We start from the raw sequence: 16,093 nt of genomic DNA on the forward strand, positions 1-16,093 counted from the left end.
TTGCACATGTCTGCTGATTTGATCAGCAGACATATGCACCTAACAGGCACGGGTGGATCAGTGATCCACCCACGCCTGTTGACCAGGTAGATCACGTTGTCAAACTCTGACAGTGCAATCGAACGCACTACAGCAGGAATCGCGCCTTTACCTGCTGCTATCGATGGCCCTGTGACGCGATCATGGGGCGCCAATCGGTTGCGTTGACCGTGTAGGGTCAGCTTATATTATTATTATTATTATTATTATTAATATTATTATTATTATGACCTCTGTCTCTGTCATGATACACTTCCTGTGAATCCCAGCAGAGCATCAGTACTCACAGGAACACAGCATTTCTGCTGTTCAGAGCGCTCTGAACAGCAGAAGTGATCGGATAGCGCAGGCATAATGTCCCTTAAGGGGACTAGTAAAATCAGTAAAAAACAGTAAACCATTTTTAAAAGGAAAAAAAAATTATATACATATTTGCTATTACCGAGATCAGAATTGCCCAAGCTATTAAAATATAAAATCAATCTGATCGGTAAAGTAGAAAAAAATCAAAACTCCAGAATTTTATTTTTTGGGGTTGACGCAGCATTGCAATAAAATGCCATCACAGTGTCACATCTACCCAAAAATTGTATGATTTTAAAAAGCTCAGGACGCAATAAATAAGCTGTCATACCAGATCCCAAAAAATGAGAATGCTACGGTCTCGGAAAATGTAAAAAAGAAAAGTGTGATTTTTGTTTTATTTGTTTCAACAAGCCTTCTTCAAATGACAAACCTGAACAGGTACCGAACGTACACAGTCTGTGTTCGTTACCATCCCCGAACTGTAAAGTTTAGGTTCACTCATCCCTAATCTATAGTAGCAGAATGTTTTGGTGCGGGGAGTTGAGACCTCGCACATTGTAATAGTTCAGTCGGCAATATTTCGATCATAAATCAAGGCCTCACATGTGGCCTATTAGTCTCCGGGTCTTCTATTAGGGAGCTGTTAGTTTAGTCATCCTCAAGCAAGTAAGAAGGTGAAAGGTTGAATTAAGCAAGACAGTTAAACAAGTGCGAATGACATAAGCAATGTGTAGCCAAGGGGAAGGGAGGAGCATGGCAAGTAATGAAGGTGGCTGAGCACACTGGAGGGTCATGTAGGTTTTTAAGGGAATTAGAGCTGGGTAAACGTAACCGGTAATGAACCTGCTGTCGAATGTGAGATGTACCAGATTAACTATTGTCAGCTGAATTGCAGAGTTGAATGGCAAGTACAGCCCTGGAGTCAGGCCGCGTATTAGTAAAGTAAGATTGGGGAGAGGAGAGCACAACTCAGTTAGGCTGGAGCTTCAACACTAGAGGATCAAATGTGAGATTAAGGACAAACAAGTCCCTGACAAGATGGCTAGAACTATTAAGAAATAAAAAAAAAACACGCCCCCTGACGAAGGATCTCCGAAACACGTGTTGGGTCGGCTGGCTGGCACAATTGTTCACACTGATGGCTACAGGTATTACTCTTCATGTCTTTGGGCTCCTATTTTGCTCTTGATTTTGGTATTTTACCTTAGATAGAGCCCACATGTAATATTACGCTTATTTGTGGGTATGGTGAGATGCTGGCGCATTTACATCGCCATGTCTTTTTATGCACTATAATATAGACCACTTTGGCATTATTTGCACCTCATATTTATAGTATTTATTATAGGTGCCATATTTATCAATCTTGGTGATTTTCTGCTTTGCCTGCACCTGCTCCATATCCTGAGTCATATTGCCATCTTGTGTTTTTTATACATCACACTATGTGTATTTTCTGATATTTTCTATTCGTGTGTCAGCCCCCCTCTTTATCATCATTTTAAACCTTTTTTGATGTTTTTATGATATTGTGACAATAAAAATTAAATGATTTTATTATATTTGTGGTTTTGGCTATATTCTTTTTTGGTTCTATAACTATTAAGAAATGCCCGGAGAACATTAGGCAATCAAATATATAACATTGAGAGACTAGAACGAAGTCCCATGTAAGTAAGCAACAATGAAAGTCAGCCGTAAATTAGATCAACACAAGGAGAGGGCACGTATCCATCCTGAAGATGCAGCAGAGTAACAGCGGAGATTCAGTTCGATAGGCTGTGTACATCAGGTTGAGCTTCCATTGGATGAATTCGCTTACATTTTTTGTTGCGGATCATTTTCTGTGGAACATTTTATGGCATCGGAAAAGAAGGTAATTCAGTTATGGCATTTAAGCATTAAGGGAACAATCTTTTACTGTTAATATTAAACAGCTTTTAAGAAAACATTACAGTAAGAACAGGATTTTTGCAGAAAACTACTTAGAAACATGTCAATTATCTGTCATGAAGGTAAAGTGGAGCCAGAAATAAGTAATCTTAATTCAAGCAGGAACAGGTGGGTCCTGCTTGAATATGTGGAGCAACAGTTTATAGATTGCTGTGGAGGAGGTAAAGTTGTTGGTGATTGGGATTGTGCCAGGAGCCATAATTTAGTGAGGCTCAGGTTGGCACTTTTCGGGAAGAGGACCAGGTGACCATATCCAAATAGATGAACATCAGCTTAAGAGGGAATCCCCAGCGGTATATGATATTTTTGGAGCGGAGAATTTCCATTTATGATTCCATAGTCTGTCTCTTCCTGATGGTTGTGGCTGCCAGATCTGGAAAACGTTCACATCAGTAACCATGGTATTTCAGGGTTGAGGAATTCCATGCTGCCTGTACGAGTTCTTTTGTTTTATAGAAATTGAGTTTGAGAATGATGTCCCTACTAAGGCCGTCAGGTTTGCCTTTAAACCAAATGCCTCGAGATAGACAATATTCATGGAGCTCTATGGAGATTCCAGGAAGGAATTCTTGAAATAGAGCTGTGAGTGTCTCAGGCAGGCATTTGATGAGGATGTTATTCCTCTTAGCGTTATTGTCAAAGTATTTCAATTTGTTATTAAGGGAGTACATTTCTTTTTGGAGCATCTCCATCTCTTTTCCGTGGCTAACAAGGGCTGCAGTAGTAGAGTCCATCTTAGGCTAAGTTCACACTTCCGTTGTTTTGCATCAGTCACATGCGTTGCTTGACGCATGTGACTGATGCATTGTACAACGGATGACAACGGTGACAAAGAAAAGAATTTCTTTGTCGGACTCCGTTGTGTTCGGGGGGGGGCGGAGTTCGTGGGGGGCTGAGTTCGGGGGCAGAGCTGAGGACGTCAGTGCCGCGGTCTGCATGGCTGGGGACAGGTGAGTGTGTGTATGTGTGTGTGTGTGTGTGTGTGTCTGCGTGTGTGTGTGTGTCTGCGTGTGTACATGCGGAATGCGGGAGGGGGCGGAGCACGAGGGGGCGGAGCTGAGCGGGGCCGTGGAGTTGAGGACGTCAGTGCCGCGGGGACTGCAGGGCTGGAGACAAGTGTGTGTGTGTGTGTACACATGCGGAGTGCTGGAGGGGGCGGAGCCGAGTGGTGAAGTGTCGGCCTCCTTGCACACTGTATCCAGGGTAAATATCGGGTAACTAAAAGCAAAGCACTTTTTGCTTGGTTACCCGATATTTATCTTGGATACCAGCTTAGCGCGGGCTCCCTGCACCCGTAACCACTGTAAATATCGGGTAATTAACCAAAGCGCATTGCTTGGTTACCCGATGTTTATCCTGGTTACGGGAGCGGGGAGCCAGAGCGCATGCGCAGCGAAATCCTACGGATCGCGCTGCTCAAAAAACGTTACAGGCTGCGTTGCTCCCGCCCGGCGGTCAGTTAAAAAACGACTGACCGCGACGCAGCGGATGCAATGCAGCATCATCAGTCACAATCCGTCACTAATAGAAGCCTATGGGGAAAAACAGGATTCCTGCAAAATATTTTGCAGGATACCGTAATTCATCAAGGCTACGGATTGTGACTGATGCAAAACAACGGAAGTGTGAACTTAGCCTTATCCTCGAGGACGGAGGTGCGAGATCCCAGTTCTCTAATTTCTAAGCTCCTTAGTTACTTAATCTAAAATTTTTGAATAACTGTAAGACTGAAACTGTGATAATTACAAAACACCTACAGCTGTGCACTAAAATGCCAACAGTGAATAAGGGAATCTGGTATTGCATTACTGCTATAGGAATATATGAAAAAAAGAGCTATTTAGCATATGTATTGGCCAATTGTATGTAAGCCCGGTAATTATGGCAAGGTAATCTCTGTATACTGGGAACCTAACCTGAAATGTCACTATCTGGGTTAAAAACCTCCATGTCTGGGCAGCTAGTTTTGTAGTTGTTTTTTCAGCTAGCACCTGTTCACACCTGTTGGAGGTGCCGGGCCAGTCTTTTTGTATATTTATGGAACTGTGAGAACGTGGTATGGTTCACGTTACGAGGTCTCGAAATCCTGGATGTGGTCGCTGGGATCATTTCTGGGCCAACACAGTTTGGTGAAGTGGAGCAGGATGACTCAGTTGGAGAAAAAAATCTGGAAGACATGTCACCAAGGTCTGCTGGAGGTTGGTTCCTGAGGTTAGGGTACTTTCACACATCCGGCTTGAGCTCTGCGGCTCAATCCGGCTGTGCAAGCTATGCAACGGATGCGGTGAACACACCGCATCCTTTGCATAAGTTTTTCCTTTGCGGCCAGTCCGGTTTTTGCCGCTTGCGGCATGCTACTGAGCATGCGCAGTGGCAAAAAACGCACGCGGCGGCCGGATGCGGTTTTTGCCGCATCGCGCCGTATCCGGCCGCCATAGGCATGCATTGAAAAATGCGCCGCCTCGGCCGAATGCGGCGCGATGCGTTTTTTTTTTTGCCGCACGAAAAAACGTGCCAGGCAACGTTCCATCCGGCCGCCGCATCGGCTAAATCTGCCGCATGCGGCAAAAACCGGACCGAACGGGAGCCCATGCGGCACAATGCGGCACTAATTAAAGTCTATGCAGGAAAATCGCAACCGGCAGCAAAAAAAACTGGTTGCGATTTTCCTGCAAAGTGCCGGAGTGTGCCGCATAGCAAAAAACGGAGATGTGAAAGTAGCCTTAGGATTCACTGAAACAGTTTTTTGTGGTCTCATGAACGCAGTTATAAAATTGTAGGACAATCTGGTAATTATAGTAAATCCGAGCATAATGCGCATTGAGCTTTACATGGTGTAGTGGAGAGAGGGTTAAGTCATCACGGAAATCCCAGGTTTTGCTCCGTTAGGTTCAGCAATATCAGGTTGACTTAGTGACAGGTTCAGGGATCAAATATGATTGAAGGTGTGAAGAAGTATTAGTTGTAACCGATTTTCCTGGTTAGATGAGTAATTATAATGAGTGGCCACTAGGTGTCAGCAAAGTACTGCAGGGAACTGTTCTAATCAGGTAAAATATATCTTTGTACCATGTTAGCCAGTAGAGATAAAAAATTGTTTAAAACAACTGAGAGTCCTCAGTGGTTGATACCTTTTAATGGCTAACTGAAAAGATGGTAATAATAGCAAGCTTTCCAGACTACTCAGGTTTCCTGAGTAGTCTGGAAAGCTTGCTATTATTACCATGTTTTCAGTTAGCCATTAAAAGGTATCAACCACTGAGGACTTCAGTTCTTTTAAACAATTTCTGTTCTAATCAGAATTGTTAATTTTTGCAGTGCCAAGTGATTTCAGGTCTCCGTGATGGAGCTGGGGAGCATCCTGTCTTGTTTGAGGGGGTTAGAGCCTCTGTGTCACCCAGATATGGAAGGGTTCTCTTGGAAGGCCAGAACAATTAAGGCATACTGCTAGCCTCCTGCTGCAAGGAGGTTAAGGGCAGGAGAATGTTGAAGGGACACTGCCAGGGCCAGCAACCGAGATCAGAGAGCAGAGGAACCACTGAGTATATAAACCACAACCTTTGTGTGGGTACTGATGCCTAGTATATGCTATGCAGTTGTCTGCAGCGGAGGTGCAGGTGAATCCTCCCACCAAAGCGTTCCTTGACCTCCAGTTTCTTAGGCCAACACTTGGGGGACCACTGCTGCATGAAGGAGCCGCAGCTGGCTTCAAGACAGACGAACACGAGGACTCGGTCGCGAGTCTCCAGGTAGGCTGTGGAATGCAGCGATTTCCCAGGCTCACCAAAATTAGCTCAGGGACCAGATGTTGCACTGGATGATGAGGAGAGATCTGGGCTGTGGATGACTTAAAACCCCTTTTGGATTAATGAATATTTGTTCCTTGGCACTTGGAGCTCACTCAGGCATGTCCGGCTCCCCCCTCGACAAGTTGTATTTTTGAACGACACCATGTTATCATGTGATGTACTGAAAAGTGGGAAAAAAATTCCAAGTGTGTTGAAATTGAAAAAAAAAAAAAAGTGTAATTCCACAATTGTTGTTTGGGGTTTTTATTTACCATGTTCACTATATGGTAAAATTGACTAGGCCAAATGATACTCCAGGTCAGTACGAGTACACAGACTCCAAACATTTATGGTTTTCTATCTGTTTTTATTTAAAAAATGATGAAAAAAAACAAATGGATATTTGTAAGAGAGAGAATTTTAGTTTTGTTTTTGGCCTGATTTTCTGTGACCTTTTTTGGGCTATAGAGCTGTGTGCGGGCTTATCTTTTGGGCTCTGAGCTAATATTTCTATGAATACCATTTTGGGGTCGATACGATATTTTGATCGTCTTTTACTGCAATGTTGCTGCAGCCAAAAAAAATCGTAATTCTCTTGTTTTGATTTTTTTTTCTTTTTATGCTGTTTATTGATCAGATTCATTTAAAGGGGTATTCCATTTTCCAAGATCCTATCCCAATATATAGTAGGTGTAATAATAATAATATTAGCAATTACCACCAATTAGAAATGTAGTATCGTTCTGAAATGCTATGTCACTTACCTCATGTGCAGGGCATTACAGTAGTTTGGGTATCCAGAGCCGATGGCAGGATTGGATCACAGTATAATGACACTCTGCTCACACTGGCAGCAGAGCACGAGCCGAGGGTCAATAGCATATCACATCTGATGATCTTTTTTGTGAGGCCCTAGCCTAAAGTTTAGATTTTCCAGTAAAATGCTTAATATTTGTAAATAAAATGAATGTTCTATGTAATCTGATGTGACAATTTGGCCTCTTTTTTTTTTTTTTTAGGCTGGGTACACATGACTGTATTTTCTCCCATTGAATAACATTGTTTTGAATGTGATACAAATTTTTTTTTTTTTTGACGGATAGCACACTGGCAAACAATACTGTAGTCTGCACAAGCCCTAAACGTTTGCTGGATTTGTCTCTTTAAATAACCATTGTAGTTAATTTAAAACAATCGGTACACTGATTGCAAGTCAGACGACAACTGTGTGCTGTCCGTTTTTTTCTTTGCGGACCTAATGGGCTGGTTTTGGTTATTATGAATACAATGTGTGAGTGAAGCACTGCACTGTACAACTAAAACGTGAATATGACCTTGCATTGACATGTGAAGTTGCACTGAAGAAGGGTTTAACTTTCTGTTTGTTTTTTTCTTTTCCTTTTTGAACAGCACAACATGCCTTTCTGGAGGATCACAAATCATAATGACCTCATCTCTCTACATCAAGCTCTGGAGCTGGACTTTTTGTGAGGTACCAGAAAAACATGGACTCTTGTATGAATCATCAGGTCTGCTGGAAGGAGAAAAGCAGAACTACATTTATTAGTCTATAAAGACATCAGTTTGATCTGATCAATTTGCCTCCATCCTCCTGCAAGAGGAAAAAGCCCTTAAGGTGTGGCCTTCATGGATGAGCAACCATTCATGTTTCTGTCCTTCAGTATTGCGGAATGTCCAGCTGTCTCTCCCATCACCTACCTCTTTAGTAGATAGCCATACTATTCCCCCAGTCTCCTGCTATTTAACATGCCACCTACCTCTGCAATCTTACGTTTTGTGTCATCACTATAGGCATCCTCTTAAGTAACACGTATCTGCCATCATTAATAAGATGGAATATATAGAAAGCAGACACCTTTTGGGTAATATCTGATGAGCCGTGAATGTAGCAGTGGATCCTGATTTATTCTGTATTTCATCCTGATGTCAAATGAAGTCCCAAGATTTTCAACTACGGATGGATACGGTCTGCATCAGACTCAGTCTATCAGCTCTCCTAATTTGAATGAAGATTAGGGGCATTGTACATTTTATCTTGGATTTTTAGCAGCAACACAAGTCATAATGGCTTGTCTATATTGTTGTCTTCTTGATAACCATTCTGGAAAACTTTATGAAATACCTCGATGAGGGAGGGGGGAACAGACTCCCTTTTCTATATCTTGGAAGATGGTAACTTATTAAAACCTTTTTCTCCCCTCTCTATTTTCTTCTGTCTTGTTTTTACATCTCGTATTCTAATGCCAACAAAGAACACAAACACTTTGTGGCAGAAAGAGACCTTGAAGGAGTTTTCCACTTTCAGTAAAGTAGATCCCAAATGTAAAATAACAGAGCTTTACTTGCCCTCCCTGGGTCCAGCACTGGCTCCGCATTGCTGCTATGGTCTGAGCCAAGACCCTTGCAGCAGGGTCTGGGAGTTTTTGTATTTTTTTTATATTGGAGCGTTTCACTTGGGTTCCACTTTCCTCAAAATGGAAAACCCATTAATATTTGATAATGTTTCCATTATTGCCTAATATTGTTTTTATCAAGTGCAGGAATAAAATGTCTTACTTGGTATTAAACTGTAAATGGATCAGTGTCAACATTGAATGCATCATTTCTGAGAATATCATAAATACCTTTGGATGAAAATATATCTACCGTAATCTCATCTGGCAAAAGGATAAAGCTGATCAGCCCCCTACTGACCATGAGAAGTCCCAATATCTTTTTACCAAGGAGGCATTAACATTTCACAAAATGGCATTTTTGTAATATATATAACAATTTATTAATACTGTAATTTGTAAACTTGAATGAAAAACATATTAATATGGCAGTAACATTTTACATACATATTACTATGTACATTTATTTTTACAGCGTTTGTAAAGGCACTTCATTCACACATTAGCAGCAAACGTTTATCGCTTACTCAAAGCTTCCATACATATTTCCCTTTTAGCAGCATTCATATAGCTACTCCAAAAGAGAGAGCCTCATTAAAGCCATCCGGGTGTAACATTTGTGTTGCAAGTAGCCATTCTGTACAGCTTTGTTCAGGAGGCATCCAGCAGCATTAACAGGTCGTGACGATCGAATCGGCCACTTCAAAGGCACTTAGGGAAGCACTGTCCATAGGATATAAAAGAAAGTAGGAGTTGCTTTTATTACTAGAGTAATAGTTGTAGCATCGAATTAAATAGGCTGCTAAACCACCAGCATGTTATGCAGCCGCAGTTTGGCAGCCATGATGGTATTATGTAGTGTTAAAATTCATATAAACGTCACTTTACGAAACAAAATAAAACACATCATTACTGAACACATACTGAACATCAGGAAAACATTGCCTGCAATAAATCCAGTGCAAGCAACCTAAGCATCCTCCTTGAAATGATTTTTCATTTAGCTTGTAAGCTGAATAATTTTTCTACATTTATTTTAATGAATCTGTGGGGGCAGGGTTTATCCTTTACATGTTTCTAGCCTATGGAAAATTGCACACCTATACCATGCTTTAAAGCTGCAAAAGGTTTTCATTGTGTATTTACGTTTTTATTTCAGAAACCAATAGTACACATGAAATAAGCAACTCCGTAATATATCTTATCTGAGAAGTCTGCTTCTTTCTTATCTTAGACTGATCTCTCAATCTCCGTTCATGAATAAAATGTGTTCAGTGAAGGCATATTTTCCTATTACTAGGAGAGATGAGTTGTTGCTTTTAAAATTCTATGTAGAGGGATGAGAAGGGAGGCCCTAGATACAGACATTTTACTGTAAGGTCCATAAAACCTTCACTACCCATAAATTAAGAGTGTTGAGAAAGTTCAGGAGAAGGAACCGGATTTCTGATATATTACAAAGATTTTTATTTTCATGTTTGTTATTGATTTATGGAAAAAAAACCTTAAAAATATCATGTAAATGTACTTCGACTTAGGACTACAGATATTTGGATATTTGACGGGAATCACCCATGCAGTTTTGTGAGCCAAATGGAGGCATAGATCTAAAACACAAGGATTGGTCTTTTCCTGTACACAGCACACATGAAGGTTCTGTACAGCCTTGCAGATTATCGCATGCTATATAGCTGCAGATTTACAGCAGCAGTGGAGAGGATATTTCCAGCATAAGGCTATGTGCCTACGGGAGCTCGCTCTTGCAGATATATCCGCAGGTACGGCCGCAGGTTTCCCGCAGCTGATCGCCGGAATCCACAGCGAAATAGCTGCGGTAAACCTGCGGACATTCATGCGGATTACCTGCGGAAGTCCTGGCCCTATCTCCATAGTGGAGGGCCAGGTTTTCTGCAGGTAATTCCGCAGAAATAATTGACATGCAATTAAGTACGGCTGCGGGACATGCGCAGCATGTTCCGCAGCCGCACGTATCCGCAGCATGGACACTGCACTCCCCATGTCCCATAGGATAACATGGGGAGTGTCTGTGCATGCTGAAACCTGCGGATTTATCTGGAAAATCCAGAAAATCCGCGGATTTTCCGCAGATAAATCCGCAGGTTTAATCTCTTGTGGGCACATTGCCTAAATCTAAAGCCAGGTCAATTTGTATGGCTTTTTTTCTATAGCATATGACTGAAATTTTGTAATATTTTCCACAATGCTGCTGATGCATTATACAGATATGGTACATGTCAACCCATAAAAGAAAATTCCTTGTCCTTCAGAAGGTTCCCTACAAGAATCCCTACAAGCTTTCTATTACTTTTCTTTGAAGGCACTAAATGATCATACACTGGTTGTTCCAGCTAGTAAAACCTAAGGATACGATATGCTTTAATGAAGCAGACAATCTTCTTTTTTGCTTTTTCCTACTTTAGTTTTCAGTCAACATGGCTGTATGAGGGATTGTTTTTGACAGACATATCTTCAGGTCAGTTGAGTTATAGAAATACCAGACTTACATAGTACTGGCTTCAAAAAGATCTGAACTCAGGAAAACAAAATATTGGTTTGTCGCTTTTTTTTTTTCTTTTAAATTAGATTCATGACATTTTAATGCAATATCAATTTAGCTGTATGAGAACTTGTTTTGTACGGAGCTGCCATTTTTATACCATTTTGAGGTATGTATGACTTCTTGATAGCTTTCAATGATATGTTTGGTGGGAGATATTGTGAACAAAAAAACCTAAATTGTGATGTTTTTTAAATATCTTCCAAAGTGCTTTTAATCTGCAGTTGTTTGTACTGTATTCTGCAATATTGCAGTGAGAGTTCAATTCATGATCACTTATGAAGTTTAAATCGTGGATGAGTTCCAAGGTGGTTGGTGGTGCGGCAAGCCTTCAGAAAGCCCACCCGCAGGCCATTACAGTAAACTGCCACGTGATGATATTGAAGTTTCAACAAACACCTCTCCAGGACTGTATCACATAAACACCTTTGTCAAAGCTTGACAGCGGAACTTAAGTGGTTAACTGGCAGCAATTGCAGCTAGCATCGGTGGTTCATTGCTGCAGACTATTATGTCCTAGAGAGCCAAGCAGTCATATGATTAAACAATTATGATATAAACTACTTACACCCTCTGTGATTTATATGCTTTTACATCTGGCCTTTAGGTAAATACAACCTCAGATGACTAATCCATGACATATTACCGTATTTTTCGCTATATAAGACGCACCCCCAAATTTGGTGAAGGAAAAGAGAATTTTTTTTTTAATGTCAAATGGGGTCCATCTTATAATGCCAATGTCCGTCTAACAAATCATATAGGGTATATGTCCCTCATAGCCCCCCATCCTAAAATTAGCCCACCTTAATCTGGATATGGCCCCCTTATATTAAATATAGCCCCTTGTGCTGGGACATGTCCCCCATTGATGACACACATCCCCTATTGCTGGCACATGTCCCCTACTTATGTCACATGCTCCCCTGTGCTGCCCATGGCCCCCTATGGATTGCACACGTCCCCCTATAGATGGCACACCTCCCCTGTGTTTGATATGGCCCCCATGTGTGCTGCCCATGGCCCCTATAGATGGGACACCTCCCCTGTGTTTGATATGGCCCCCAAGTGTGCTGCCCATGGCCCCTATAGATGGCACACCTCCCCTGTGTTAGATATGGCCCCCATGCTGCTGCCCATAGTAAAATAAAACACTCTTTCCTTACCTTCTCAGCGCTGTAATCCCTCGTGTCTCCCTCCGTGTGGTTGAGCTCCTCCTCCACTTCCTGGTTCTCGGTGCCGGTCATGTGATCGGCACAGCGGAGTGATATCATCTCTGCATGCCTGATCACATACAGCAGCAGCAGAGACACCGGGAGATCAGCGCTGGCGGTAAGTAAAGCTTTTTTTATTTCACTACGGGCAGCAGTATGGGGGCCATATCTAACACAGGGGGGATCATGTGCGATCAAAGGAGGGCACAGGCAGATAAAATATGCGCCGCTGCCCCAGCTCATCGCTGCGGTGCGGTTTCAGCACCACGGTGATAGACAGCGGCAGTGCATATTATATGAGCGGGAGCAGGAGATCTAAGGCTCCCTCCTGCAGCTTTCACAAGCGCCCAGCACCGCTCCAGAGCTGCCCCCACCTCCCCTGGACCCTGCAGTGTATGTATATGTATATATATGTGTGTGTGTGTGTGTGTGTATATAATATAATAATTTATAATATATCTCTATCTCACCCCCCCTCGTATATTCGGATTATAAGGTGCACCCCCTACTTTCCCCCAATATTTGGGGGAACAAAAGTGCGTCTTATAAAGCGAAAAATACGGTGCATACTGCCATTATACAAAATCTAAGTTAAAATACATTAGTATGTGTGTAAAATCTAAGCATTTTTTTGTCTAAATTTCTGTATGAAATAAGGTGAGGATTAGCCAGCTGCTAATCAAATGCCTTAATAGTTAATTCTTATATAAAAGCAGAAGATTTGTCACTTTGCTGGTCTGGAGTTTTCAGCTGTGTGTTAATGTTAAGGAGAAAAGTCATCAGCAATTGTTGCTGCCCATGAATCTGGGAAGGATATGAGGTCATTTCCAAAATAATTTGGAGTCCATCTCTACAGAGTAAGCAAAATATTCACAAGGGGAAAACATTCACGACTGTTAATCTGACTGTGGTGTGTATTTGCTGGGAAAACTTTGCAATGCTCATAAATAAAAAAAAAAAAAATACAGCTCAGACGCTAAAGGCCCTCAGCATGTTAAATGTTTAAAGGGAACCTGTCACCGCTTTTTTGGCGTATAAGCTGCGGCCACCACCACCGGGCTCTTATATACAGCATTCTAACATGCTGTATATTAGAACCCAGGCCGGGGGTATAACATGAAAAACACTTTATAATACTTACCTAACGGTCGCCCTGTGGGCCTTATGGGCGTGTCCAGTGCCGGCGCCGCCTCTTTCGGCCATCTTCGTCCTCTTTCTGAAGCCTGGGTGCATGATGCGGCTATGTCATACACACTCGCTGGTCCTGCGCAGGCGCACTACAATACTTCGATCTGCCCTGCTCAGGCCCTGAATGCCGGCGACTGTGTTCGACGTCTGACTCGTCATGCACTGTGGCTAGAGAAGAAGGAGAACAAAGATGGCCAAAAGAGGCGACAACGGAAACGCCCATAAGGCCCACAGCGCGACCGTTATGTAAGTATTGTAAAGTGTTTTTTATGTTATACCCCCGGCCTGGGCTCTTATATACAGCATGTTAGAATGCTGTATATAAGAGCCCGGTGGTGGTGGCCCAGCTTATACGCCAAAAAACTGGTGACAGGTTCCCTTTTAAGTTCATAACAATACAATTTGTAAATGGCTGAACAAGTATGGCTTGTGAGAAAGGCTTTCCAGAAGGAAGTCTCTAGAACATGGCTGCATGAACAGATGACCCCCAAAGTGTAACAATGCCTTGTGCCAAATTTTGTGAAAGCCAAAACACAAACCCCTTATACCAGCTGTTGATCACCGTGTTAGAAGGGTGATGATTGGGAACCGTGCACCTTACAGTCACTAATTTCATGTTGAACTTTACTGTATACCAAAGTATTCTAAAGTCAAATGTGAGACTATCTATCCAAAAAATAAAACTGAACCAAAATTGAGTCATGAAACAGACCTCAGCTATTGTTGCCAAAGCTTCTTTTACAAGCTACTGATTAATGGGAGGTACTGATTATTCAACAAAAAAAAAACAGGGCAAAAATGTGAAAGAAAATGATGGTATTTCTTTTTTAGGTGGGGGAGAGAAGCAAGCTTCTTGGCTATGTGCGCACGGTGCGTTTTTCACTGCGTTTTTGCTCGTTTTTCGGGTGCGGTTTTGGTCTTAAAACTGCATGACTTTACTTCCCCAACAAAGTCATTTTTGTTGTCCGCACAGTGCAGTTTTTTTTTTTGTGCGTTTTTGTAGTGTCCGCAAAGATGCAACATGTCAATTATTTCTGCGGTTTTGCCAGCGTTTTTCACCCATGCAATGCATTGGGAAAAACGCAGCGTAAAATGCGCAAAAATGCATGCGGTTTTACCGCGGGTGCGGTTTTTGTGCGTTTGTTAGCGGTTAAAAACACACAAACACTGCATCTTTGTGGTCACAAAAAAAGGCGACGTGCACACATAGTCTTAAGGGACACAAATAGTTTGTTGTGGTAGCTTGTTCTGGAAACAGTCCTCCTTGGAGGAATTTTTGGAGATTTTTCAATTTCCTAGCAGACTTGAAACATTTTTCTAAGTGTTTTTTTTCCTGAAGTTTTGGGGTTTTTTTTTGGTTTGTTTTTTTTTTTGCAGCCTCCTGTCTGGTCAGTGCCTAGTTTGAAGTAGATTCCAGCAGGTGTCATTAAAAAATAAAGAAAGAAAGAAAAAGGAAATGCACATTCTTTTCAAAACCTGCAGCAGTGGCGGAAATTAAACTACTGAACATATCAACAGCAAAGGGATTTTGCAGAAAGCATAAATAAGAATAATTTTCAAGCCTTTCTAGAGCAATTTTCAGATGGATACACTGATAAAAAAAACATACCCAATGCCTAATATGCCCTAATAAAAAAATATGGAATTTTGTTCTAGGTGCCTCTCAAAATTTTACATATACAACAAATATCTGAAAATAGTGGCCATGTCTTTAAATAGTTTCTTCAGGGTAAAGTATCTGTATGAGAAGTGTTCATGGTAAGGATTTTATGGCTTATTTTACTAAAAGGCTTGAACTATAGCTATGAGAGGCTCCACAAACTGTTATAGCTTCTTTAAATGACATTTGCTACTGAAATATAGTACAAATATGAGGAGACTGAAGTTGAGAATTATGTATTAACAACACAGTTGTCCTAGTATATTTGCGCTGTTAAATAGGCAATTCTATAATTCATTTTTTGCCCAGTCTTAACTCTTGAAAGTAACTTTGTATTTGCTCCTACCTCTTTTATGCCATCTGGCTCATCAAAGCACTCTGCTGTTTCATTGAGAACATTGGGGTGTAGACACTTATAATAAATTATTCTAAAAACAAGACCTACAGCAATAAATACTATGTTGGTTACAATAATAGGAGTTTCATAATTATCCAAAATGGATGGAGATTTGAATATCGCCCAAGTCACTATAAGTAAGATACTATCTATCGTTATGAAGAAATGATAGATAACACATCTGTAGAGTGTTCTTCCATCTGCAATGTTAAACCATGAAAAATAAAGAATGATGGCCACTGTAGCTCTGTAGACATTTTCCAGACAGTTGTGCTTCATAAATGTTGTCTTCTGCAGCGTTGTCCATAGAAAGAGAGCACACCAGAGAAAAACAAAATGCACAGCAATCATCCAAGGTAAAGTGACTGTGAAGGTTGTGATGCACAGGATGCGTGATGAGATGAGACAAAAGTTCCAGAAGTAGTAGATGGCTGAAGAAAGGATGCCAAGCTTGTATTTTCCCTTTAGGAACAATCTCAATGATTGATGGTAATCCAGAATCGCCCAGCTGATACAGATAAATGACATGGAAATGCTGACATCTAATAAAACAAAC

At 41.5% G+C, this 16,093-nt stretch overlaps 2 protein-coding genes across 6 annotated transcripts in view; one reads left to right on the forward strand and one right to left on the reverse strand.

Moving 5' to 3' along the window:
* EYA3 (EYA transcriptional coactivator and phosphatase 3) overlaps window positions 1–8,667 on the forward strand; it is a 191,040-nt gene extending 182,373 nt beyond the window's left edge. For 4 of the 5 annotated variants that reach the window (XM_075335963.1, XM_075335967.1, XM_075335964.1 and 1 more), the window contains one exon: window positions 7,497–8,667. In XM_075335963.1, coding sequence (XP_075192078.1) covers window positions 7,497–7,577 — 81 coding nt within the window. In that variant the 3' untranslated portion in view covers window positions 7,578–8,667. The remainder of the gene's footprint in view (window positions 1–7,496) is intronic. The other variant, XM_075335965.1, reaches the window with a different exon arrangement.
* Window positions 8,668–13,812: 5,145 nt separating this feature from the next.
* XKR8 (XK related 8) overlaps window positions 13,813–16,093 on the reverse strand; it is a 35,970-nt gene continuing 33,689 nt past the window's right edge. Inside the window, exon 3 of the mRNA XM_075335968.1 lies at window positions 13,813–16,079. Coding sequence (XP_075192083.1) covers window positions 15,397–16,079 — 683 coding nt within the window. The 3' untranslated portion in view covers window positions 13,813–15,396. The remainder of the gene's footprint in view (window positions 16,080–16,093) is intronic.

Source organism: Anomaloglossus baeobatrachus, chromosome 2 (genome assembly GCF_048569485.1).
Source record: "Anomaloglossus baeobatrachus isolate aAnoBae1 chromosome 2, aAnoBae1.hap1, whole genome shotgun sequence".
NCBI lineage: Eukaryota > Metazoa > Chordata > Amphibia > Anura > Aromobatidae > Anomaloglossus > Anomaloglossus baeobatrachus.